This window comes from Nematostella vectensis, chromosome 3, assembly GCF_932526225.1.
Source record: "Nematostella vectensis chromosome 3, jaNemVect1.1, whole genome shotgun sequence".
NCBI classification, from domain to species: Eukaryota; Metazoa; Cnidaria; class Anthozoa; order Actiniaria; family Edwardsiidae; genus Nematostella; species Nematostella vectensis.
Window position 1 is genome coordinate 8,941,644 of NC_064036.1, and position 27,073 is coordinate 8,968,716.

At 42.2% G+C, this 27,073-nt stretch overlaps 2 protein-coding genes across 2 annotated transcripts in view; one reads left to right on the top strand and one right to left on the bottom strand.

The window, feature by feature from the left end:
* Positions 1-27,073, top strand: part of LOC5512095 — a 121,016-nt gene that overhangs the window by 50,159 nt on the left and 43,784 nt on the right. Inside the window, exons 64-103 of the mRNA XM_048725831.1 lie at positions 116-227; positions 387-631; positions 703-900; positions 1,151-1,708; positions 2,147-2,492; positions 2,645-2,850; positions 3,367-3,652; positions 4,132-4,406; positions 4,826-5,148; positions 5,751-6,006; positions 6,233-6,578; positions 6,881-7,080; positions 7,518-7,834; positions 8,015-8,246; positions 8,826-9,179; positions 9,470-9,640; positions 9,849-10,409; positions 10,609-10,873; positions 11,111-11,397; positions 11,623-11,827; positions 12,069-12,433; positions 12,655-12,991; positions 13,490-13,683; positions 13,811-14,192; positions 14,355-14,518; positions 14,611-14,885; positions 15,465-15,750; positions 15,981-16,396; positions 16,725-16,866; positions 17,528-17,705; positions 17,890-18,064; positions 18,218-18,428; positions 18,677-19,228; positions 19,317-19,642; positions 20,027-20,258; positions 20,483-20,802; positions 21,616-21,847; positions 22,397-22,770; positions 22,989-23,160; positions 23,543-23,715. Of these exons, the coding sequence (XP_048581788.1) occupies positions 116-227; positions 387-631; positions 703-900; positions 1,151-1,708; positions 2,147-2,492; positions 2,645-2,850; positions 3,367-3,652; positions 4,132-4,406; positions 4,826-5,148; positions 5,751-6,006; positions 6,233-6,578; positions 6,881-7,080; positions 7,518-7,834; positions 8,015-8,246; positions 8,826-9,179; positions 9,470-9,640; positions 9,849-10,409; positions 10,609-10,873; positions 11,111-11,397; positions 11,623-11,827; positions 12,069-12,433; positions 12,655-12,991; positions 13,490-13,683; positions 13,811-14,192; positions 14,355-14,518; positions 14,611-14,885; positions 15,465-15,750; positions 15,981-16,396; positions 16,725-16,866; positions 17,528-17,705; positions 17,890-18,064; positions 18,218-18,428; positions 18,677-19,228; positions 19,317-19,642; positions 20,027-20,258; positions 20,483-20,802; positions 21,616-21,847; positions 22,397-22,770; positions 22,989-23,160; positions 23,543-23,715 (11,249 nt within the window). The remainder of the gene's footprint in view (positions 1-115; positions 228-386; positions 632-702; positions 901-1,150; positions 1,709-2,146; positions 2,493-2,644; positions 2,851-3,366; positions 3,653-4,131; positions 4,407-4,825; positions 5,149-5,750; positions 6,007-6,232; positions 6,579-6,880; positions 7,081-7,517; positions 7,835-8,014; positions 8,247-8,825; positions 9,180-9,469; positions 9,641-9,848; positions 10,410-10,608; positions 10,874-11,110; positions 11,398-11,622; positions 11,828-12,068; positions 12,434-12,654; positions 12,992-13,489; positions 13,684-13,810; positions 14,193-14,354; positions 14,519-14,610; positions 14,886-15,464; positions 15,751-15,980; positions 16,397-16,724; positions 16,867-17,527; positions 17,706-17,889; positions 18,065-18,217; positions 18,429-18,676; positions 19,229-19,316; positions 19,643-20,026; positions 20,259-20,482; positions 20,803-21,615; positions 21,848-22,396; positions 22,771-22,988; positions 23,161-23,542; positions 23,716-27,073) is intronic.
* LOC116618127 (melanocortin receptor 5) lies at positions 24,047-25,439 on the bottom strand. Its single transcript, XM_032381481.2, has one exon. The coding sequence runs from the start codon at positions 25,424-25,426 to the stop codon at positions 24,287-24,289; it is 1,140 nt and encodes a 379-aa protein (XP_032237372.2). The 5' UTR covers positions 25,427-25,439; the 3' UTR covers positions 24,047-24,286.

Below are 27,073 nucleotides of genomic sequence, written 5' to 3' on the forward strand. Positions count from 1 at the left end.
TGACAACTATAATAAACAAAAAAATAAAGTAATAGTACAAGATGCTTTCTTTAGCTAATAACAACTGTCTGTCCACTGTGATTTTCTTAGACTAATTGAATTTTCTATAATGTAGCCTTGATTCCCAAGCGACAAATGGACATTGCGATTGCAATTGGAAGTGGTGGTCCGAATGGCGATGCAACGTTTACTCAAGCTAAAGAGATTACCAAAAAACTACTTGCAAGGTAAAGCAGAGGGTTTCCTGCTCTTCGTCATGCGAAATAGCCTTTCTTTATTCTTTGTTTCACTTGGCGTGTTGTATGTATATCAGAGGCATTCTGCACGGGTGCCACATCCTTGTTCTGACTAGGCGCTTGAAGGAAACACCTGTCTGTGTTTTCCAGGAATCCTTTAGGAGCAGCTAGATACGGTCTCATAGTTTTCGGAGACGCAGCATTCACGGAGACGACATTCAGTCGTGAATTCCCGAGTCAGGACGACTTTCTTGCGCTTGTCGACGCGATGCCTCGCCGTTCTGGAGGCTCCGCTCTAGGTAATGCCCTTGAGAATGCAAGAACAATGTTCCACACAGAGGCCAGACCGAACGCCGAGAAAGTGCTCATAATATTCATCGACCAGAGGCCGTCAGGTAATCTTAGCTTCATAGTCTTTATTTTATTAAAGTTAGAGGATTTATTTCATGTTTCATTTGGACGTTAGATGACGTTGGAGTTGCAATTAACAGCTCGATAGCGTTGGATAAGCTCGGCGTCCGTGTGATAGTAGTAGCCATGCAGATGCCTAACGTCCCAGTGGAGATTGAACAAGTAGCACCGGACAGGGGAAGTATTATCAGGGCCAACAACAATGACAAGCCACAAGCAATCGCTGACAAAATCCTCAACCTCTCGAAAAAAGGTAAGCTCTCTTTACGCGGACTGTACTTGCTATTACCATTGTGAATTATGCATCCTTTTTACTACGTGGGAATATGTATGGATGTGATTTATATTGTATAAAAAGTGAGGTAACTGTACTTTTATTCATTTTAATCTATAAGATTTTTAAAATCCTTAAAGTCATTTTTAAATAATTGGCACAAGGCACAGTTGTACAAGTTCCGTTTTTGTTATCTTGTTATCAAGAAATGTATACTGTTCCGTTTCAGATGTGAAACGCATTCCAAGTATTGACATGGTCATTGCGATAAGCGCCACTGTAGCAAGACCCGACAGAACATTCAAATCAATGAAAAACACTATCAGGTCTATAATCGACCAGTACGGCATAGCAAAGATCCATTATAGTGTTATCGTCTTTGGCGATAGACCTGTGACAAAAATAACATTCCAAGATCGTCTGAGTCCTTCCGACCTGAAGAGTTATATTCGTACATTCGCGCGTGTCAATGGAGGTCCTTCTATATCTAAGGCACTGCAGCAAGCAAGGTATGAATGGGAACAGGATGCTCGCCCTGATGCCCACCGAGTGGTTGTCATTATAGTCGATAATAAGTCGGTAGGAGACTCGGGAAATATCAAGAAGCTTCGGGCTGCAAAAGAGATGGAGAAAGATGGTGTTATCGTTATTCCGGTGGGTTTGGGACGAGACTTTGACGAGAATGAGTTGCATCTGATCACACCATATAAGGAAAATTCCATAGCCCGAGTCACATTGCCGGATCCAAGACAGCTAGCGAGAGACATCATGGACAAGAGTCTGATGGGTAGGAAGGAGTATTATCGTATGTGCTACTGATAAGGCGTTGTTATTTACATGTTACTATTTCTCGATAATAATATGAGCAGATCAGTTTTGAGGAGGCATATTTTAGAAAAAGTGCGTTTTTTATAAAAGGCGATATATGATTGGCTTATAAATAATAGAAACCACTAATGGTTTTATTTTGTTGTATAAATTATTTTCACAAATCAGAATTGTTACTTATTTCAGAATATACAGTTTTTATACCTAAAATACTTGATAATACAAATTATCACATTCAACTCGATGTTTATCATTGTTTCCTTTTTCAAAACGGAATTACTTTTTTTTTATACTTATTTTTTTATACTAAGTATGGAGCTCCCTCCCGCTCCCTGTATGGTGGAATATAGTAGTTCCTTTATCTGGAATTACTGAAGATTTATATCATTTTCCTCAGCTATCAGCAAGCCCCTTGTCAAGCCCATGGATGTGCTGTTTGCCGTAAGCTCGTCTTCACCTCAGAACCTTCTGAAAGCCAAAGAGTTAATTAAGCGTATGATTGATACTTATGGCATGGACAAGCTCAAGATTAGTTATATCGGCTTCGGAGACAAAACAACGAGCCCAATTTCATTTAAAGACAAATTTCCGAGTGCCGAGGATCTGAAGAGTCGAATAGACGTCATTAGTTTAGTCCCAGGACGCCCTAATGTACTGGAGGCCCTTGATAAAGCAAGAAATGAGTTTGAGACGGGGGGCCGTTCAAATGCCAAGAAGATATTGGTAATCGTCGTAGACAAGAGGTATGTGAAAATGATTAATTAATACGTGGCTGCTTGCCAACTGTTCACTCACGATAATGCAATGATATGTATATGTATGTTTTAGAGACGCTCACATAAAGTGGTTAAATTAAGAGATTCAGTTTCTTCACTAGATGTGTGTTCTTTCACAGGTCGCCAAATACTAATGAACAGATTAAAGACGCCGTTACTCCCCTAGCTGATCGAGACGTCAAGGTTATTGTTGTGACTGTTGGTGAAGATGCGGACCCCCAGCAGGGTACATCTCTCACAGGTGATATAAGTGCTGTCATCAAGGCAGACAACAGCAGCGAGCCAGATCAGCTGGTACAGAAGATTGTCAAAGAAGGCAGCAAAGGTAATTCGAGATCGATGAAAGTTAGATGCAACAAGGGACAAGAGATTAGCCTTTCAGTTAATGGCTCACGGGCATTGTTTACTGTTATTAAAAACATCTTACTTCAGCGTCAGCGTCAAGCTACTTTTTACAGGATATAATTAATGGTACTTGAAAACCGCGAATTCAGTGTACTTGATTCTTATTTTGTTTTATGTAATTTTTTAAATATAGTAATACTGGTAGACACTAATTAAATAACACTTTCTTCTTGACTAACATAGTTAAGACTGGCCCATTTGGAGGGTGCTCAAATGGGGAATTTAATGCTAGCAACATCTAAAAGGTCTTAGGTTAACGATCTTAGGCATTTATACGCAAGTTTTTCTGTACTCTATACCACCGGGATAACATTTTTGTGATGTTTGAGGATTTCGGACAATGTTTCATCCAAGCACATTAAACGTATTGGCAGTTTGAATGTCGTGATGGCATAATACAAAACAAGGTCTTGTGTCATGTCTTTTCCTTATATAGAGGTATCTCCAGTCCGTGATGCTGACATTGTTTTCGCCCTGAGTGCCACGGGTCAGCAGCGCGACCAGTCCTTCAGAATGCTGCAGGAAGCTGTCAAAGGGCTTGTCGCGCGGTACGGAATAGGAAGCGTGCGTTATGGCGTCATCGTGTTTGGAAACACGGTATCTACTGCAGTTGACTTTGGCGATCAGTTTAACTCAGCCTCGGACCTCATGAAGGCCATCTCAAATCTTGAGCGCAAGGACGGCGGGCCACGTCTGGGCCTGGCACTTGATCGAGCCAAGAGGTTAGTTGACTTGTCCTTAGACGGTGCCACAAGGGATTCCACTGCGCTTGCCAAGCAAGGTTAAAAGATTCCAGCTTGCTTGACCGAGCTGAAAGTTTTGTGTCAGATAGCGTCAATTAACCTTAAACAGCCTGACAGCCGCCATTTTGACATCCTAGCAAAGTACCAAGTGAAAAGCATCCATTTCCATCGGCTAATTTGGGGAAGCCAATGCGATATTTTCGATTAAATTTTGTTAATAAAGAATTAAACTTTGTTTCTAGTTAGTTATTTTTAGGTTAACACATTATGTGCCTTCCAATAGTAAATCAAAACAATAACAAAGGTGTGCCTGACAAAGGCACTTTAATATGCCATTGACATTTCATATTTATGATATCGACAAAGTTCCAATTGGCCTGTCTGCTATGAATATATTGGCCGATTAACCAAGTAAATTAACTTGTCTAACTCTACTTTTTTACTCTTTAATTTTGTAGGCAGTTTTCTAACACCAATCGAAAAGGTGCCAAAAAGATTCTTATTTTTACGCTGGACCAGAAACCGACGACTGATGAAGCATCAATTAGATCAAAGAGCGACGAGTTGAATAGTATGGGAGTTAAGATCATTCCCTTGCTTGTCGGAAGCGAAATTGGCCCTCAGGACGTCAAACCTGTTAGTGGTGATACAAAGAACATCGAAGTGTCGGTTACAGACCCACCTGATCACGTTACCGATAAACTGTACAAACAGATTGGCGAAGCAGTCAAGGGTAAGTACTCACGCCATGACACCTAAGTAAGACGTACTCGATGCATGATTGCAACAATGCATGATTCTTGTTGCTACGTAATTGCGTAGTGATGTTCTCATTACCCGTGTCAAGTAACCACAACTCGTCCAAAAATAACATGCGGTTAAAGCCACATTGTCACCAGTTTACTTTCGGTGGATTACATAACAATCTCCGATGATTTTTAACGGAAAAAGTGAAAAATATTTCAAAATATTGAAAGCAGTGTGTCTATTGGAAGTTTCTTTGAGGACGTGATTGATAATTTAGAGCGGATGGCCTGTTAAATATCTCGGATTCTAGTAGATTCTTTTGTCTTTTAACGGTTGAGGTTTCCGTCGGACCAATGCGGCTTTAACATCAAAGGTCTTCTCTAACCAAATACATCTTTGTTGCAGAAGAATCCCAGCCAAAGCCTTCTCTGGACATCGGTTTCGCCATTAGTGCTTCCTCAGCGGATTCCGATGCCAACTTCGCAAAAATGAAAAATATCATTAAAGCTGTCCTTGACATCTACGGCACGGAAGGCGTCCATTACACTATAGTCACCTTCGGACAAACTGCAAAGACTGTGGTACAGAACAGCAAGGGTGCAGAGCTAAGGGCGGGTCTACCGACACTTGCTACAGAGCTAAAGCGATTGATCGACAGAATCACCAAAAATCCTGAAGGGACCTCAATAGTCAGTGCACTAAATAGGATAAAACAAAGTTTTAAGGAGGTATGTTGTTATGGATGTTCTTCTGATTGGGAGCTGTCTTTGGTGCAAAGGACCCTCGGAAGCTACCGTGGGATCTTGAACTCAAATACGTTGAAAGCAAGTAATTATATTTCGAATTGAAGTTTGTATCACGGAGAGTGTAACTCATGTGTGGTGCTTATGCCGCCTTAATAGCTAGTTAATAAATATCGGTAAAATGATGCTAAGTGATCAATTTTGCAATTGAGATTTTTTAGGCATAATGCGAAACATAGAAACATGTGAATATACAGTCGTTTGACAAAAGGTTGTCATAAACCGGCTTTGCGACTACGCGGCAAGCCCGCATGTAAGCATGGGTAAAAACCACTGAAGCGCCTAGCTGCATATATTAGCCACCGCTACACCGTCTAAGTATGAAGTTATGCAGTGGCTAATATATGCAGCTAAGCGCTTCAGTGTCTTTTACCCATGCTTCAGTGGTTTTACCCATGCTTACATGCGGGCTTGCCGCGTAGTCGCAAAGCCGGTTTATGACAACCTTTTGTAAAACGACTGTATATTTTTATTTTTTCCGTAATACCTCTCTGTGCCTGTTAACGTGAGTATTGTTTGTTGCAAAGGCAACGTCATCGAGGCCGAACACCAAGAAAACCCTGATCATCATGACGGATAGCAACCACGAGGATGGCGTGGATGACGTCATCATTGCCATGGAAGGCGTTGAGGATGATGGGATACAGGTGCTCTATGTCGGTGTGGACGATAGCGTTGATCTTGAGGAGCTGAAGATCGTCGCCCCTGACGACAATCACGTGATATCTGCTGACGGTCGCACACCTGGGGATGTGGCGGAGCAGATCGCACGTCGTATCAACGGTAACAATGCCAGTGCAGAGTGCTAGTGGTTCATTGCCAGTGCTTAAGATGTATTTTTATTTGAAAAATACTCAATAGTCCTACACTATAATTATGTCGCTATAATACTTATAGTGATAAAACCTTAGGTCATTTTCTCGCTACTAATGCCTTAGGCCTATTCTCGAGGGCACCCAGATGCTGTGAATTACTTATTCTCGATATCACTTGTTGATTTTGTCTCTAGCCACCAGAAACATCCCCAAAAGCGACATCGCGTTATGTATCAGTCCTCCATCATCCGGTTCAGACAAAGATTATAGCAGGATACGAGACATGCTAAAGAACCTTATGAACCAAAAGGGCAGCGAAAACCTCCGCTATACTGGAGTCATCATGGAAGCAAACCCCAAAGTGTTCACCATGAGGCGAGGACCGGGCGGCTGGAATATCGACGAGCTGGTAGCTTCTCTTCGTAGAGCGTCCGGTAGACCTGACATAGTCAAGACCTTGACCATGGCTAGGCGGAGTCTTGAAAACGGCAGAGCAGGCGCGAAGAAAGTCATGGTGATCTTGACCAATCAACAGTCAAGGTAAAGGCTAACTCTTTTTGTTAAAACAGTTGAGCACACAAAAACGTGTGGGCCTACATTGGATCTCTGATTTTTGACCGTTAAAGTTATTCCTCATACGCGAGATAAGAATCGGGGGGGGGGGGGGGGAGATACAGAAACATTAAGAAAATATTGGGGGACACATCCAAGCGCCTACTGGTCATTTCCTTATATTTTTAAAAAAATATTGGTGGGCACATGCCCCCCAGTGCCCCACCACTTCTACGGTTCAGCTGAGTGAATAATGAGTTATTGAATACGGTTATTTGATGGTGTTATAGCAACCTCCCAAGCGAGCTCAAGGCGGCTGCTATTCCACTTGACCGTGCAGAAATAAGAATTATTACTGTCCCACTTGGTCCCGATGCAAACACTAATGAGTTGGCCAAGATAACGCCCGTAAAGAAAGATCTTCTACGTGTGAGCCCTGGAGCCTCTACAGAACAAATTGCGACAGCTGTGAGAAATGCTTTACGCAGAGGTGAGTGTCCCAAGCTTCTTGGAAAGTAATTATCTTTTCATTGTTTTTTTAAAGAAGGCCAATCACGTCGTCATTGTATCCTCCCGCTCAATGCCGAGTCACACAAGCCATCCATTTCCATCGGCTTATTCAAGCGAGTACCCAATATATTTACAAGCAAATACTGTCAATAACGTATCAGACTTCAGTTGTAGATTGTTTTTTTTGAAGTTTCTTGCAAATAAACCGTTGTATTTTCATGCATAAACAATGACAAAGGAGTGGTTTATCGACATTTTTTAATGTTATGAATTATGGATTGTCATTGTTTCAAATTTTACCGTCGTCCTTGATGCCCCTCAAGCCTGATGCTTCTCATGTTCCTTGCTGTTCGTCGTGTTAAAATAATACAACAAACATGATGATAATGATGATTCTGTTGTCATACTCTCCAATAGACAGACTCCGTGTTCCTAAGCTCCAACTCGCAATAGCTATCAGCGCAGGGGCTATCAAAGCGGTTGAGAACTTCCAGAAAATGAAAGAGGTGGTCAAGTCCATTGTTAGCCGATATGGATCGTTTAACATTAGCTATAGTGTAGTGGCGATGGGCAGTGACCCCGCTGTCCAAATAGCTTTCAGCAAGACCTTCCCAGATGATGATGCGCTCATGAGGGCTATCGACGGGGTTCAGTGGACTTTCGGGTACTCTCTTGCAAAGGGCCTCCGAGAATTGAAGAGCGTGTTTGCATCTGAAGGGCAGGAAACTAGAAAGGTAAGCAAAGATAATAATGAGATGCATAGAACCTAGTTTGCACTTTTCAATTCGCGAAACATGAGCAGATCTCGTGATTTTTTACTTACAATACAATCCTTTGCAATGGTCTAGACCACGGCAGGCACATTCAATGTTTTCACAGGGTTTTTTTTCAGATACCCGGTTTTCAATTTACAGGTTGCTGTTGTAATAATGGATCGAAGGTCGAGTAGTAGCGTATCAGAGGTGAAGCGAGCGGCCCTTGATCTGGAAGTAGCGGGTATAAAAGTAATCCCCGTCGCATTCGAAGGTTATTCCGATAAGTCTGAGCTGGGCAAAACCACTCCCAATAAGCAAAATCTCATCGCTCGAATGCCTCTCGAGTCACCTGACACTACCGCCGAGAAGATTGTCAGGAAAGCCGTCAAAGGTAAATACCGCGAGGGGGTTAGGGTGGGGGGAAGTTCTCGTTATATTGTACTATTAAGACAGGCATGAAGCACATGACATATAACCGTTGACCGGATTGTAACCCCTGGCACGCGCTTAGCACGTGCTGCCCCGACACTTCGATTTCTGTGGCACTGGACCGGAAGTATTTATATCCGAAAATGCCATAGCTGGGAGCCTAGGTGGCGCAGTTGGCATAGAGTCGCTCTGTGGTGCCTTTGACACTCACCACTGGGTTCTGGATTCGATTCCCGCGTTCCGACGTGAGTTAAGTTAGTTGGTCTCGCCTTTACTCCAAGGGTTTTTTTCTGGGTTCTTCGGCTTTCCTCCCTCTACAAAACCAACAGTTTCGATCTTAGCTGTGATCCGTGGTCAGACATGAGTTGAATGGCGACTGCCTTAGTTGCTTTCTATACCTTCAACTCGACCACATCTAAATCTGCGCTCTCGTAATTGAGCATCTAGCTGCGATGAGAGTGATTAGCTACTCCACTTTTTTATTTTAAAAACTATATATTTACCATTCGTAAAATCAATGTAGTATTGTTTTTTTTTCTAGTTTTGCCTCCTATTTCTGAGCTCGACTTGGTATTCGCTATCAGCTCTGTAGCAAATCCAGTTGCTAACTTCCCAAAGATGCTAGACATCATCAAGCAATCGGTGCAGCAATACGGTCAGGAGAGAATCCACTTCTATGTAATCGTGTTCGGCTCCCGTGCTGAGGTGAAGCTGAGATTTGATGCTTCTTTGAGCGACGACCAGGTCAAGAAAAAGATTAGCGGAATACGGCCAAATGATGACGGCGATTCCCTGGATAAGGCACTGGAGCTCGCAAGCGATGTCTTCGGTGCTGCAAGCGCCAAGAGGCCTGGCGCGAGTAAAACATTGGTTCTGATAACCGACCACAGCTCGCGTAAGTCACCTTCGATAAATAACTCGCATTTGATTATTACAAATTTGTGGTATCTTTTAACTTGTAAAGCGAGGGAGATACTCGTTTCACTCGTCAAACATGGGTCTGCATCACGGGGTATAATAGTGCGTATAATAGTTCAAATAATAGTATTATAGTATCAATAATAGTGCGTTTAAAGTTATATTTACTGTTTTCTTTTGCCTACCAGGCTGTGGACGATCCTCTTTATCCACGACACTTATCCTCAACAACTGAATAATTAATGTAAAACTAACTACTCTATTCAGGTTTACCTAAAGATGTCATCCAGTCCTCGAGACAGGCTCTTGAGAATGCGAGTGTCAACATCATATCTGCGATTCTGGGGTACATTGACGGAGCCGGGGACGCAATACCAACAAACATGACAGACAGCGCTCGACGTATAGCAGAGAAGGTGATGGACAGAGTTTTGACTGGTAAGAGGGCAAGAACACGGTAAAATGTTGACAAATTTGTTGTAAAATCAATGGTCGGTTTGCCTTCAATTATTTTGCATAAAATTTTTATGTGTTAATAGTGCTGTTGTGCCGCTTTTTGGAGGTTGCCGACAGTAGTCAATGTTCGGTTTTAAAAAGTTGAAACTTTTCTGCGATTGTTCTAAACATATTTTATGTGTTCTTGTAGCACGCCCACCTATTCCGCAAGTCGATGTCGCATTTGCCATCAGCGTATCCGCCAATAATGCAGAAAGGACATTTGACAGAATGAAGATGACTATTAGCGAGATTATCTCCAAATATGACACGAGCAGGTTGCGCTATGCCATCGTGACCTTTGGACGCAATCCTGCAACTGTATTGTACTTCGGAGACACGTTCCAGTCCAAGCAAAAATTCCTTGATTACATTAAAATACTACCATCACCCACAAATGGTGAGCCGAATTTGAAGAATGCCTTAAGTGAAGTAAGGAAAGTGTTCGAGCGAGCTCCGCCTCGGCCTAACACCAAAAAAGTCGTTGTGGTGATAGTGGACAGAGTCCCCAGTGACGCCCCAAGGGATACGCAGGCTGCCCTCGTACCGATGGACAAGGAGAATATCAAGGTGGTCCCTGTTGTCATCGGCAAGGGTGTGGATATAGACGAGATCTTGAAAAAAGTCAACAACAAGCATAATCTCGTGACAGGACTTGTGACGGAGAAGCCATCTGCTCTTGGGGAAAAGATAATGAAGAAAGTGCTCAAAGGTGAGAAAACCTCAACTTATCCTCACTTCGACGCTAGCTTTATTTACACGATATCTGTTAATTCCTATATCTAGAGGAACGTTTTCTTTATAATAAAAACATATGTCTATATCAAGGCAGCTATGGTATTCATTTAGAGGGTACCTGATTATAATTATATGTTATTTGACAACCTAACGCTAATGTACGTTCGTTGCAGATACGGCCAAGGTAGCAAAAACAGACATGCTGTTTGCTTTAAGTGCGGGGTCAGGAGACCCGGTCTCCAACTTAGCTCGCATGAAAAATACTATCAAATCCATCATTGACCGTTACGGAAGTACTTCCATACGATATGGAGTGATAGTGTTTGGCGGAGTCCCTGTCATAAAGATGGGATTCGAAAAAGAATATCGCAGTGACTCCGACATCAAGCGATATTTAGACAGCATAAATCGTGAAAAACAAGGCTCGTCTTTGCATAGGTAACATCATCATCTTTTTCTATCACCATTACTACTACCACCGTCGGCTCATCCTTTTTTGTCCATCGTCTCCTCCTTCTCCTTTTCCTTCTCCTCCTCCTCCTCCTTCCCCTTCTTCTTCTATTCCTCCCCCCTCCTCTTTCTCTTCCTCCTCCTTTTCTTCTTTTACGCCATCGTCATATCGTAAAAGCAATAACTACACTCATACAGTGTCATGAAATTTAAACCTATTTTCAGGTCGTTGGAAGAGGCACGCAAGGTGTTTGTCCAGCAAGGACGGCCAGACGCTCAACACGTCCTGGTCATCATGACTGACGGTCAGTCAGAAAGTCTTCCCGACGAGATCGAGACTGCAAGAAATCCACTGGATCAGATGAATGTCACCATAATACCAGTAGCATTTGGCGATGAGAGTGACCCCGCTCAGCTTCGGGTTGCTACAAGCGACGACCGTTACCTGATAGTGTCAAAGACGACGGTCGATCCGAGTGAACTGGGACAGCAGATCATGGACAGGTTATCAGGTGAGTAAATGCGTTCGTCGCTGATGTCAGTCAGTTTCTGTTTAAGTCAAATAATTTAGAAAGCTATAAGTGAGAGGGTATGTATTCGTATAGAAAAACAAATTTTCTTATTTGGTTCATTTTACTAATCGTTAAGACTGTATGCGTGGAGTGAAATAGATATTGTCTCCAACCCCCTTTTTTAATTCTTGTATCTTTCTCACCTGCTTTAAATTATAATTTAAGCTGAGTCCAAAGTACAAGAGACAGACTTAGCGTTTGTTATCAGCGCTGCTGGTCCGGATGCACAGCAGACCTTTTCCAAAATCAAGCAAATCATTGGGTTGGTGATCTCAAACTACAGCATTGGCGATACGCTGTACTCTTTGGTCACCTACGGAGATCGGCCCGTTACCCATGTCCAGTTTAAAGACTCCAAGAAATTCCCAAGGTACGGTTATATTGGAACAGACGATGCCACAAAATATCTAGAAAGATGGACTTATAGATGGATTTTACCTATGGAGGTCCGCGTGCCCCACGCTGGCTCCGCTAAAGAAATCTAAAAGTCTTTTGCTGCTACTACTACTAAAACTATTTATTAACAAGGGAAATGACACAATATATCAACATGCAGCTGTAGATATATTATTGCATCCAGTAAGATTGTTTCTGTTCTTCCATTGTTACAGCGATTCTGAGTTGAGGCAGTTTATCAGGAACAGCGTGTCAAAGCCGTCCGGTGCGGCCGATTTGTACAAGGCATTGATGTCTGCTAGAGATCTCTTCTCTAAAGAAGCTGGATCACGAGAAAAGGCTGCTAGAGTCATGGTGGTTATATCGGATCGCGAGTCCGATAGCAGCCTGATGGACGTGAAGGCGGCAGTGAGCGGTCTTATTCAGGACAACATCAGATTAATCAGTGTCGCCCTTGGTGGCCAAGGCAACGAGAACGAGCTCAAGAGTGTCGCACCTGTCCCAGATGCGGTAATAAGTGTCGGGATAAATGACAGCTCGAGTAAAGCCGGTGGCGAGATCGTCAAGCAAGTACAAACAGGTGAGAAATCCTTTCCGTCCTAGACGTTCTGAAACGTGACATTTTTGCTAATCAAGATTTTTTAGTGAAAGTGACCCATACTCAGGCTTGTCACATGTGCCTTTTTGGTGGCATTATACGTCTCTTTTGGATTGCAATTGCATCCCGATGTTGTCTACGAACATAAAGTATTTTTCCAAGCCACATTTTTTCCGTTTTTACCTTTATGTATGTTTTTTTAGAACCTGTCCCGAAGATGAATATCGTGTTCGCTATAAGCAGCAGAGGCAAAGCACGGAGTCAGGCTATTGACGTGGTTACCCAAATAGTTAAGAAACACAACCAACTACGATACTCTGTCATTCTATTTGGTGAAACACCTTCAACTAAACTCAGCTTCGGTCAGCGGATGTACGATGCTAATACTTTAAAGGGGTTAATGACGACATGGGCGATGCCGAAGGGAGACCCGGATGTTGTTGAGGTCATGGCCGAGGCCAATCGGCTCTTCACGAATGCTGATGTGCAAGGCGCTCGTAAAATACTGGTGGTTGTCATGGACAAAAGCTCAAAGAATAGGTACTGTACATTTTCTAAGAGAAAGACTTCGAGCGATGATATCAAAGTCTGGGCAATCTAGCAAGTCGACCATGTTACTGTGCGTTGGTATTATCAATTTTAACTTGTATTACTCTTAAACGACACGACATTCTTCGTCTGTCGGTTTCAACATTGGTTTATTTATGGTTATCTCCCTGCTCTCCTGAAGATTAAAACCAGGGCAGCCGCCAACCAATCATAAGATAAGCCCAACTAGGCACTGCTACCCACGCATATACAGTGCAAATGGCGAATGGCGATTGGGGTGATTTAAGACCATTCACTGCTTATAGGTATAATATTTGTAAGAATAAAGACGATAAGTAATATAATTGCAGAAGTTATCTACATTGGTATCTACATTGAGTTCCATGGTATTTCTTGATGGTAGAGCTGCCATTTGACAATTGGCATTTGCCATTTGCACTGAAAACATATTTTGAAATAGGTGTAATATGTTATTTGTTTTATTTGCAGCATGGCTGACATCAGGGGTGCTGCTAAAGACTTGGAAGGGGCTGGTATCAAAGTCATACCCGTACTGCTAGGTAGATTCAAAGACACAGATGAACAAGAAGCGATGACTCCAAACAAGGGGTATATCGTCACCGCCAATAACACCGATAATCCCAAACAGATCGGCAACCAGATTGTCAACAAGGCAAAGAAAGGTAGGCATGTTTCAGCTATTATTTGCGACAAACAAACTATTACTATTGACCATTAGAAACAAACTTAGAACTGCTTTCAAACGGAGTCGCTTACCATTCTCTTACCATTGTGTGTTCGCCTCACCAGATCTCCCAAGCGTTCCGGAACTCGACATGGTGTTCGCGCTCAGTGCCAATTCCTTGAATGCTGATAAGAACTTCATACGCTTCAAGGACATCGTTCAGGCAGTAGTACACCAGTACGGTTCAGGGCGGGTGCACTATGGTCTCGTAGTGTTCGGCCAATTGCCTGTAGTTTACGCTCGTTTAACTGAAAATTACTCGGGCCAGCAGTTAAGAGAATTGTTGAGCACCATTCCGCGCTCTGTTGGGAGCAGTTTATCTTCAGCCCTCTATAAGGCAGAGGAGTTGTTCTTGGAGAGCATACGACCTGAGGCTAGAAAGGTTTTGGTTGTATTTATTGACCGTTCTTCGAGCTCAAACATCGATACAGTTAAAGCACGAGCAAGGTGAGGTGATCGTGTTTCAATTTAACAACGGTTTGGAATCGTCCGGATGTGTTTCTAACTCGATTTCTATTTAAATAGATAATTTTTTGACACCTTGTTGCATCGGCATTTATCTGATAATGGCGTGAAAATCTTGAATTAGCCTTCGTTAATGTCACTCAGATCGCTTTGGAGTCGCGGAATACGTGTCATTCCTGTCCTGTTCGGTGAATCAAGTAAAGACGAACTCGAAAGCATCACAGGTGACAAGCGAAACATCGTCACTGACAAAGGAAACAAACCGCCTAAGGATATAGCAGACAATATTGCTAAGAAGTCTGTTGCAGGTTTGTCAAGAGCCTTCAGAAATATTTATTTTTAATAAGATTTTTTTAAAATAAGGCTTTTGTTGACACATACGTCTTACTCATTTGTACAGAAATGAAACCAGTACCGGAAGTGGACATGGCGTTTGTTATCAACGCTCGCTCCACAAACTCTGCAAGTAACTTCGAAAAGATGAAAGACACTGTAAAAGCCATCATCGAGGAGTATGGATCTCGTCAGATCAAGTACAGCCTGATACAAGTGGGAGATACACCTTCTGTCGAACTTAACTTCAGAAATACCTTCCCCGGTGATGACCTACTCAAGAGATATATTTCTGACATACTGCAAGACTCTGGTGGATCCGCGCTGGACTTAGCTTTAGAGGTGAGGTGAATCAGTAGCTGGCATAGCTTTAGAGATGTGGTGAATTTGTACCTGGTTCAGCCTCAGAGGTGAGGTGAATCAGTACCTGGGGGTCTCTTCTCAAAAGTCCCGATAAACCCGGAAAGTCACCCGGAATTACTTTTAATGCGAAAATTGATACCCAAAACAATGTTTTTCGTCGACAAATCTACGATTTTTATTGATATCAAATAATTATTTAGCCAATCTATTTATTAACTCTGAAAATTATAATTTGCTTATCGGAAACCCGTAAACAAGACGCTACCGCTTGCTTTGAGAAACGCTCTTCCTTGCCCGGAAAAGTATTCCGAAAACTCTCCCGTACCCTAACAGGCCCGGTTATTTCCGGGAGTTTTGAGAAATAACCCCCTGGCTTAGCTTGGTGAATCAGTAGCTGACTTAGCGTAAGGGGCGAGATGAATCAGAACCTGCGAAAAGTCTGCAAGCGCCACTATTTTGATTTTGATGTCTGGTGTTTATTTGCCTTGCCTCTGAAGTAGGCCTCAATGTCAATATTGTTATCGTTATTAAGGTTGAATCGACCCTTTTATATACCAGGAAGCACGAAAGGTATTTGATCCAGCCCAAGGTGCACGTCCAAAAGCCAAAAAGGTCTTGGTCATAATTACGGACAAGAAGTCGGACAGCACTGTGTCCGATATAAAGGCAGTGACCCGTTCACTGCAGGACGATGGGGTCCGTGTGATCATCGTCGCGCTTGGTAGTGAGGTACAACCGTCGGCTTTGAGTAAGATCATCCCAAACAAGCAGGACATTATCAACATCACAGACACGGCACAACCCAAGAAGATCGCAGAGAAAATAATAAAAAATGCATTTAACGGTGATTATTAATTTATTCTTTAACTTGTTTTATAATCAATAGCATTTAATATTAGTGGTTATGCATTGTCAATTTTCTGAAAGTATAACACGGGCTATTGTAAAGCATAACAGCTGTTACTACAATCGTAAATCGTTCAGGCCTATTTATTTTTCAGTCCCCCTCACCGTATCCGTCTCTAAAACAATGCCCTATGAAACGTGAAAGTGAAACAATATTTTTATATCCAGATTCTATTAACGCTCCAAAGCTCGACTTGTTGTTCGCTGTCAGCAGCTCGTCTCCCGACGCCGATCAAACGTTCCAACACATGCAGGACACGTTACAATCTGTTGTAGAAACTTACGGTATGCATAGTATTCGCTACGGGCTAGTGGTGTTTGGCTCCGCCCCAGACGTGAAATTTACCTTCGATGAATATTTTCCAAATACCGAGGTGCTGAGAGAGCGCATGCTTACTGCAAACAATACCGCTGGCAAACCGGATATTGTCAAGGTGCTGGAAAAGGCTGTATTGATGTTCGCGAGTGCAAGTTCACGTCCCATGGCTAAAAAAGTGCTGGTGGTAATGATTGATGCAAAGTCTGACAACTCTGCGGATGAGCTACTGGAGGCGGCCAAACCACTCAAGAATAAAAAGATCAAGGCACGTATTTCTATTTTAATGGGTCAACGGCAATAGTTACTACTTCCTTCATAGCGCATATAATAACATGTGTATACTACATTACACATACGGAACCACAACACTACACAACCACTTAAGAAAACTAAGCTGAAGGCACGTATTGAATTGCGTAAAATTCCATTACACAACACACACAGCCACTACACTACACACTACTCAAGGAAAATAAGATCATGACACTTATTGGCATGCGTGACATTCCACAACACAACAGATTCCAAGTAATAACAACGACAACAACAACAAAACAGCAATATGATGGACGACGCTTTTTTATCGTTTTTAGGTTATTCCTGTAGCTGTTGGCAGTAAAGCCGTACCAGATGAGTTGACCACGATCACAACAGACAAAGGAAACGTCATAGTAACTAATACATCACAGCCTTCTGAGACACTTGTAAACAAGCTTATCAACAAGGCGCGTACAGGTAAATTATGGAGTCTTGGTAAATTGGATCTAGGCTGAATTTCAGTCTTTGTGACGTGCCTAAGAGTTACCTTGGTTATCAAATGCTTTGGCATAACTTGTTTGTTACCTTGGCCATTAAATGCTTTTATGTTACCTTGGCCATCAAGATTTTTCGTTACCTTGGCCATCAAATGATTTTGGGTTACCTTGACCATAAAGATTTTTCGTTACTTTGGTCATCAAGTGCTTTGACGTTACCTTGGCCATCAAATGCTTTGGCGTTACCTTGGCCATAAAATGATTTGGCGTTACCTTTGCCATCAAATGCTTTGGCATAACTTGGTCGTCATATGCTTTTGTTACCTTGACCATCAAATGCTTTGATATTATCTTGGCCATAACATGCTTTTATGATACCTTGGCATCAAGATTTTTCGTTAATGATTTTGGGTTACCTTGGCCATAAAATGATTTTGGGTTATCTTGGCCATAAAATGTTTGGCGTTACATTGGTCATCAAATGTTTCAGTTGAACACTTGCTGATGTAACAAGTCCTATGTTAAAACTAACTACTTTTTTCTCAGTGTTTTGTTACGGCACTGCATAGAAGTCATCAAATTTATTAGGCCTACAATGTGTCTTGCTATGGGTACTGATTCACGATAAGTTGTTCTTTCAGATAAGCGAGATGTGCCAGTCTTGGATCTTGGATTCGTGATCAGTGCCACCAGCAGAGATGCAAAAGATGTTTACGCGAAGATGAAGGATGTGATCAAAAGCTTTATCAATAGATACGGGACCAAGAATATTCGCTACTCTCTTATCACCTTCGGGGATGACCCTAGAGTTAAATTAAGGTAAGTAGAACGTCAACCACTCAAAAAAGCAAAGATACTGTCATGGCCATCACAGAAAAAAAGGCATTGTATGTACCCTTTATTTGAGTCTGTAAGTAGTAGGATTGTTGTATGAATGGTAGCCTATATTAAAGAGTCCGTTGATTGGGATTCTGGTAAAGTCTTTTTATTATTACTCGATCAGCTTCAGCAGTAACCTTGGTAGTGACAGGGAGCTACGCTCGTTCATTGATGTCATACCAAGAACCTCAGATAGCGGTAGATCCCTGGATAAGGCCTTGGAACAGGCTCGTCAACTGTTTACGAGCGAGAGCAGACCAGACGCCAAGAAAGTATTGGTAGTCATGCTCGACGGAAAAGTAAGTCTGTCATTATGCACAGTCCTGGATCCTTGTTAGCTCTTCCTCACTACTTTGCCACCCTTATCCTATTTGTTTAACCTGCTTCAAATGGCATTTGATATAGTGGTAGGCAAGTTCATACTTATTAACTGAACCATTATCCATTTGCAGTCAACTAGCGATCCTCGAGAGCTTCCAAAGAAAGCAACTGCTCTAGAGAAAGCTAGTGTAACGGTCATCCCTCTGGTATTTGAACCGAGTGGTAGTAAGGACGAAATGGCCCTGATAACACCATATAAAGATAATATCATTAGCGCTAACAAGTCTTCGGATCCGATGGATGTCGCAGAGCAAATCCTTGACAAATCATTGGCACTCGAACGTACGTAGACTTGTCGTTATACCTTATACCCCCTTAGCATTGGCGCTAATATTGATTTCAATTCCAGTGTCTATTTCAATTGAAGAAGCAATAAGGTTATGTAGTTTCCATTTAATACTCTGTTCATATTTTCTTTAGCTTTCATTTAAATAATTCAAAGAATTGCCATTTTCTTTGTCGTCGGTTCTGGTGTGTTGTTATGTGCTTGTATATGGTTATATCGACTAAAGTTATTTGCCTCACTTTAGGTAAACCCAGAGTGTTTGAGGTCGACCTTGCCTTTGCATTGGGATCCAGTTCCCTCCAGTCCAGTGCAAACTTCGAAAAAATGAAAGAGCTGGTAACTGAGATGATTGAGAAGTATGGTTCATACAAGACGCGCTACGGACTGCTTACCTTCGGCGACCGTCCATCAATCCGCATGAAGTTCAACAACAACCCTCCAAGCAACTCCCTTCTGAAGCAATCAGTCAAGTTTATTCCAAAGGCATCGGGAGCTTCCCCTAACTTACAATTAGCCTTGCAAACATCTCAAAGTCTGTTTGAGGAAGCTCGGCCGAGCGCTAGGAAGGTGTTAGTGGTAGTGATGGACTCAAAGTCTGGAAACTCTCCGAATGAGATTCTTACAGCAGCAGCAAGCCTCGAGGGCAATGGTATTAGGGTTATCCCTGTGGCTTTGGGAGATGCGACGGACCATGCCGAGCTTGATAACTTAACCCCTATCACGGACGATGTCGTTACGGACAACAAAGACTGGCCGAAAGAAACTGCTGAACAACTGATGAATAAGATCCGTGATGGTACGTAGGGTTGCTATCAGCATGTGTTACTGTGACTTTGCCTTACTCATTGTTTTATTGACTTTTATTCTATTTAATTTGTGAACAGAGAATGCATATATGCCAGCAATCGATCTTGGATTTGCAATCAGCGCATCATCGTTGGATAAAGCCAAGACATTCGAGTTAATGAAGGAAGTTGTCGGTCAAGTAATCGCGAAATACGGTACAACGAGGTTGAGCTACTCCCTAATCATCTTCGGGTCATCACCGACTACATTCCTTAACTTTGGTCAAAAGTTCCCTGATCTTGGCAATCTGCGTCGCTTGATAGAGTCGCTCCCACCCTCTTTTGGAACCCCGAACTTGAAGGAGGCATTAAAGGAAGCGAAGACTATATTTAACAACGCCCCGAAGCGTTCGAACGTCAAGAAGGTAAGATTCGGCACAGTTATTGTAAAAGTGTAATGGAAGGTATAAGCTTGAAGATGGAAAGAGATGGAGTGGCGATAAATTCAGCTCGTTCTAGCTCCAAACTCGTACGGAAAAAAATGACCCCAAAAATAAACCTAATTTGTTGCATTAAGAGAAGTGTGGAAGTTTAGGGGAGTCTGATGCATGGACTGAGTATAGTGCGGGCAGGTGACCACGAAAAAAAGCATCGCTTCGTGCCGCAAATTTGTCTACAAAGATGAAGAAAACATCATTTAGACAGGTCTGTTATTTAATTTCGTTGATATTAAGTGGTCGTAAATAAACAACAACATAAGTTGACCCCAGAGATGCAGCAAGAAATAACTTCGCATATGCTTTGTACAGATACTAGTTGTAGTGATGGACAGCGAGTCGTCTAGTGACATTAATGACGTCTCTGAAGCCGCCAAATCCCTGGAACAGCTCAAGATCCGCGTGATTCCGGTGCTGATTGGGCCAGACACCGACAACAAGGAGATGGAGTCTTTGACTACAAACAAGCACAACCTTATTCGTGCAACTGGCGACGAGAAACCGAAAGATCTAAGGGATGTTATCATGCAAACGGTCCTAAAAGGTACAAAGCGCTAGCCAAACCTTCAGGAGAGCTTGAACCAATAAGAAACTGTTCAAATATTTGAAACGGAAGTTCATAGATACGGTATTCTTGCTTTGTGTGAGACACTTTGCTCAGATAATTCTACTGTAAAACACATCTTGTACGTATCAACCTAATGAATGTTTTTTTAATGAAAGAAGCTTATATGCTGTATAAACCTAAAAAAGCATAATCATCTGCAGATATCGTTCCTGTGCCTGAGATGGACTTGAGCTTCGTACTTAGTGCGACAGCGGTCGACTCCAGCACAACCTTTCGCAAGATGCGCGACGTCATCAAGTCCGCCGTGGACTCCCTCGGAATGGGTCGGGTTCGTTATAGCATCATCACCTTTGGTAACACTCCTGTGGTGTCCTTACCCTTCTCCCGTGGGTTCCCGACAGAGGACGCTCTGAAGCGCTATGTAGACAGCATACCAAGGACGGACGGTGCCGTTCTGGATAAAGCACTCGACAAAACCATCGAGCTCTTCCGTCAACAGGGCAGGCCCAATGTTACTAAGGTAAGGCCTATTTTATACACATTAACAGGTCATCCAAAGCTCTTTTGAATTCTTGAATCAAAAGTACTCCTAATATATCTTCCTGTCATCCAAGTGCTTACACTATTTAGAGCCCCAACAAAGATTCTCAATCTAAAGTTGCTAGGCACTATTACCAGATTATACCTAATAGGGTAATGTTAGTTAACCTTCAATAACTTATGAACAAAATAGGAGTAGAGCTGGTTAACAGTTATGCAATGACAGGATTTCGATTCGGAAAAATTGCAGCGAATGACCTTGTTTGTCTTTTGGAAATTGGGTAGACAACGTTTTTTTTTCTTTTTTCGTACCATGTTCTTGGGCTCAGCTGCTCCCTGCCTTGAAGCCTTTTGGGAAGATACTTTGTTAATTTATTGTAGATTTCCAAAAGAGTATGTTATGTAATGGCTAAAGTGGTTTAAGGTGCCGATATAATACTGTATCTGTGTAAAAATTGCCCGAGGGGAGGACTCTCCAGAAAAGTAGACGGGGTTGATTGCCTATCTTTTGGGGTATAAGATTTCGACCAGTTGCTATCCATTATGGGGTGTTTAAGGGGGTGTTTTTTTTCCTATTCTGCTATCTCTAAGGGTTAATAAATTTCTTCGACCACACCCAGGGGTAAGAATTTCTGTCATTTGCGCTGACATTTTTAAAATTAGGCTTGTACGGACCATTGCGAAACAGAATTGATTATGTACAAACAACTCCACTCTTATTTGCCAATTGCCTGGAAAAGAAAGGGATAAGCTAAGGCTTAGTCTATAGCTTATCGCCCCCTTACTCGTACAGGTCGCCGTGGTGATCATGGATAAGACATCTACAAGTGACATAGAGGAGATCCGTAAAAGAGCCAAGCCCCTGGAGGATCGTGGGATTATTGTTATTCCCGTCTCTCTCGGCCCGGGAGCAAATATTGAACAGTTGCTTTCAATAACCGCTGACCACGACAACTTAATCGGAGTAAATGACTCGACTGATCCAGAAGTCGTCATGAGGGTAGTGATGGACAAGATAGCAAATCGTGGGTACCCTTTAGAATATTATTATTTTCTTCCCGGAAGCACTCCTATCGATATTATATACTATCAGAAGCCTATTATCGGACTTCATATTTATGGAAAACTTTTTAACCACATCAGCAATACATTTCTACAGCCGTCAATCTTCAATTTTCTTCACGCGCGAACTAGAGTGCTGCCATTTTTTTCTTGTCGTGATCTAAAAAAGTTTAAAGTGCCAGTGGCCACATTTAAACTTGAAAGGTTTCAAAGTGGATCATAAGAATCTATTTATCCTTTCTCAGTAAGTATAAAGATCCAGTCGGTATTGTCTCTTCAGAAGTGCGCGAGAAAACTTTCGCAATGACTTGATCATGTCCAAATATGGTCTGTGTGCGTCGCGAATAGTTCACCCCTTAAAAAGTAGGTAATTTCTTATTGAAGGATTGTCAAATACTATCCTTTTTAATATGATACTTATGACTGCGACCCGCCTCTCTCCTTCAGCGAATCCCTGGGTACGCGCCTGCAGCAAATTATTGAGAATTGTTACTTTCTGGTCCAATGTATAGAGAGGCCGAGAATTCCAAAGATTGACTTGGGTTTCGCCATTAGCGCGTCCGCATCTGGGGCTCCAGAAAACTTCGCTAAGATGAAGTCTGTCATTGACAAGATCATCGATAACTACGGCACCACCAAAATACGTTATAGCCTGCTGATCTACGGTAGTACCCCAAGGGTTCACATCCCCTTCCAGAAAACCCCTCCTACTGCCAGCGACCTGAAAAGGTACGTCCAGGGAGCACCTCTGAACACTCCGCGTGCATCTCTGGCAATGGCTTTGGAGACAGGCAAGCAGATGTTCCTCAACTCAAGAAATGATGCTAGTAAAGTCCTCGTGGTCATTACTGATAGCAAGTCTGTAAGCAGTAAAAGCGAAGTGGAGGTAAGTGTTGAACAGCTAGCAGTACACCTGGTGGCTCTGGACAAATAGAAAATCGCCAAAGCATATCCGGTCTTCCCTTTTAATTGCTTTAAGTATCCCACCCCGTCATGCTGTTTCTCCACCGTCCTTATCCAAATTGTCACTGATCTTCATACGCTGTTTGAGATCCTTATAAAATGATAATCTGTTGGTATTTGAGAATGTGTTTTTCTATGTAGGAGGCTGCGGCGCTGCTGGAGATGGCGGGCATACGAGTCATTCCTGTTGGGTTGGGCTTCTTTGATAAGGAGCTCGAAATGATCACTTCAAATAAGAAGAACTCGTTCCAAGCCGATCAAAAAGTCAATCCAGAAACGCTGGGTCATGTGATTATGAAGAAAGTCATTAACGGTAATGATTCACCCATTTAAGGGATGTGAAACCTTACAAAGAAAGAACACATGAATATTTGCTCTTACCCTGAACTTACAAAGACGAAGTAAGACATACATTTACTGTCGTATAGAAGTAGCTGATTCTGTTGGTCTGTTGTGGGGCTGTTGCTTAGCTGTCGCTTGACTGTTGTTTGGCTGTTGTTGGGCTGTTGCTTGACTGATGTTGCTGGACTGTTGTTGGACTGTTCTTTGGCTGTTGTTGGACCGTTGTTGGGCTGTCGTGGGACTGTTGCTTGACTATTGTTGGGCTTTTATTTGGCTGTTGCTTGACTATTGTTTGGCCGGTGCTTGACTGTTATTTGGCTGTTGATTTACGTTGATTGCGTTGCCCTGGCTAGATACGCCCAACGTTCCACGGATGGACCTCGCCTTTGCACTTGGTGCGTCTAGCGTCAAGTCTGCCTCTAACTTCCGCAAGATGAAGGAGCTTCTGAAAGCCTTGGTGGATACCTACGGCTCTTTCAGGATTCGATACGCTGTTATGGTGTACGGCGACAGCGCCAATGTCGAGGTAACTAATTCACTGAAACAGCACTCTATAAACAGGGTGACTTTTTGTCTGAGCATGCGCATCACATCACAGGAGGCAGAATCCCACAGAATCCGACATAATTCCACTAATCAGAGCTTTGTGGGCGAAACAACCTGTTACCAGGCCGATGTAGTCAGAGGCTAGGGCGGATAGCGAGATTCACTCACAATGTTTACAAATATGTTGAACTTTTGTATCTCAAATATCTGCACGCACGTACACAGAAGACAGTTTGAAAACTGAAAACTTTGGCTTCACATTCTAAACAGAGTTTTAGGGTTTTTTTAATTATTATTACTTAACTGAGACGTTTTGATTGGGATGATATTTTTAGTGTTAAAATGCGAAAGTTCGTCATAAATCACAGGTTGAATGATGATGCACGACTTGCCCTCATGATTTTGTGCTGAGTTATCACATGACCTTCATATTCCTATGAAAGTGCACCTATAGGATCAATCGCGAGTACTATCTCAATTTTTTTATAACATTCAGTTATTTTGGGTTTTGTATATTTAAAGTAAAACTGGCTGGTTCTCGCACGAGTAGGTCACTTTCGAACTATTTCGTCGAGGCTAATATCCTGTGCACAACTCTCGTTTACTTGGTATTTCTGCCCATTGTTGCACAGCTCGGGAGAGTGCACTGTCTCGCTTGCAGGGTTTCCGCTGAACGCCATGTTTAAATGTCCAACCACTGAGAGCACACTATTAGAGGCTGATCTGAGCCCACGAGCAAACACACCGCATCCTAGGATTCTAGCGAACGCCTTGCGGTACGGCTCTAGTCTCCACGCTATCACAAATGAGTTCATGCATGAGTTGACCAGTATGAGGTTATAATTGATGTCTCGAATCCAGTGAATAAAACTACAGTCACAATGAGTACAGAAGCTGATGATGTACACAAGTATAAGTGAAGGTAGAAAACACGCGATAAACAATGCCATCATGATCAGCAAAGTCTTGGTGATTTTCTTTTCTAATTTAGTCGCTTGTTTTTTAACGCGGTTCTCTTCCGTTCCCTCGTGCAGCCTGTCCCAGCTCTTAACTTCCTTTTTGAATCGCTTGAACACTTTGAAATAAGTCAGCATATAAACCAAAAACGTAGCCACAACAGCGGTATTAGTGAATACAAAATGGTACCGAAGGTATCCAACCTTTAGGTAAATAAGCGAAAATGAGATTGCGAACACCCATATAACCAGTGACACGAAAGACGTTCGTAGCGGGTTCAGTTTATAGCGGTATTTTAGAGGATATGTTATTGCTAAATATCTCTCCACGCTCAGAGCTGATACACTTAGCAAGGACGCCGTACTTGCTATAAAAAACACAATCCTTCGCGCTGTATCCATAGTAGTTATTTCGGGATTACCTTTTGCCTCGCGAATAAAGAATTCCAGCGAAGTTGGTTCTACGAAGACACCGATCAATAAATCTGCCGCAGCAAGGTTTGCGACCAATAGACTGAAGGGAGATCGAAGGTTCTTGTACGGATCTAGTGCCAATGCTAGTAGAACTAGAGTATTGCCCACAATAGTTGGTACACATAGCACCACATTTACTGCTGCAGAGGTAACGCTTACTGCAAGTGCAGGCTCGGTGACATTTACACACGGATATTTTCCGATAAGAGACATTTTAAGATTGCCTTCCGTATCGCTTCCGCTCGAGCGTTTTCTTATCATATGCGTAGTGTCTCTCATGAGTGCCCAACCATGAACCCCAGACAAACAGACTAATCTGTTTTTCACACCATGGTTCCAGTCCTGGAACTATTATTTGCCAATCGCCATTCGGTGTTAGCAATTATACCGTTTCTATAAATCTACGTGAAACCGTGAATTTATTATTGAAATTTCAATAAATTTTAATTTCTCTCAGGGTCGTGTAATTTACAGAGTGGACAAAGGCAGGAAGTACATACATGACCTTTTAATCCTACTTTTCGAGTTCTAAAATAAAAAATATATTGCTTTTATTGTATATGTAAATTTACCTTTCAAAGACTTGTAGAGCCAGATTTAGGATAAATATAGTTTGTTAACGTTTCGAAACCAGCTCTTCAAACGACCATAACATAAACGCAGTCGCTAGAGGTCCGGCAGACGGATGGGTCCTCAAAAAACTATCGTTCCGGAACTCCGAAATAATCCTACGTTTGCATTTTGTTGGATTTTACAAATATCTGTTTTTGGGAATATCCAGCGCTGTGTTTTATAGTAACGCTGTACAAAGAACTTGAATGAATGTTTGCTCCCAAATATCGGCTGTTAAGCAATTGGTATATTCAAAAAAGCGTTTGATATCCCCAAAATAACCCATTTTGGAATAGATATTAGTTGAATTCAACTAGAAACATAGGCTTCTCAGGTGTATTACGGCCTGACTTGAGACTTGGTGGGGCTTATACGCGGACAAAATCTGTCATTTTGCTAATATCTCACAAACAGAAACAGCTATGATCACCAAACTTGGCAGCTACAACATTGATGTCGGTCCGAAGACTATTTTATTGTATGTTGCCATGGCAACCAATTTAAGGAGGTTTTAGACTCCATTTACAATTTTTGCATTCAAACAAAAATTGGGAATACACAGAGACAATAGAGAAAGCCTTAAATGGTATATTTATAATCGCCATGAAATTCCCCACATCATGCTGTCTTTTAATCGTGTCCAGCGTCACGTGACCGTGAGAACCGTTGCCATGGAAACATAGTTTCGTTTCAGCTAATGCTGTAGGTGGACAGCCTTAAAAGACAGCACGAAAAGAAGACTACTATAGGGATTGAAAATATGCATTTAAATTTGAAATCCACTATGTTTCTGTATTCCCCATTTTCCATTGAATGTAGAAATCGAAAAATTACGCTGGAGCCACCTTAAATCGGCTGCCTTAGTAACAAAATTTGTCAAAATGTTGAGATCCGTGCGAATAAAGTGCTTGCCAATTTTGGTTTCATTAGCAGCTTGTGTCCCCGAGGTATTGATGAAAATGTGTTTTTCAACGTATAAGCTTGTAAGTCAGGAGTTCCGGACGGAAGTTTTTTGTATTATATTTCGGCTGCCGGACAGTTTTGAGGAGGACCCCATCAGGCTGCCGGACCTCTGTCACTACGTAATATAAAATAGTCTAGGATTTCGTCGCGGCGTTTGTATAAGTGACGCGAAATTTTTTTGGATAAAAAACACCGATTAAGTCAATGTATCGGAAGTATAATTTCGCCTTCACAGCATTGATCCTTTGAACGGGGGGAATAAGTCCGGAATGCGAGGAACTCAAAATCATTATACGAACTCGTTGTTATATAGATACATTTTAGCGCATGCAC

Excerpts from the sequence above, each read along its gene's own strand:
- LOC116618127 (XM_032381481.2), bottom strand. The coding sequence starts at position 25,426 with ATGATAAGAAAACGCTCGAGCGGAAGCGATACGGAAGGCAATCTTAAA.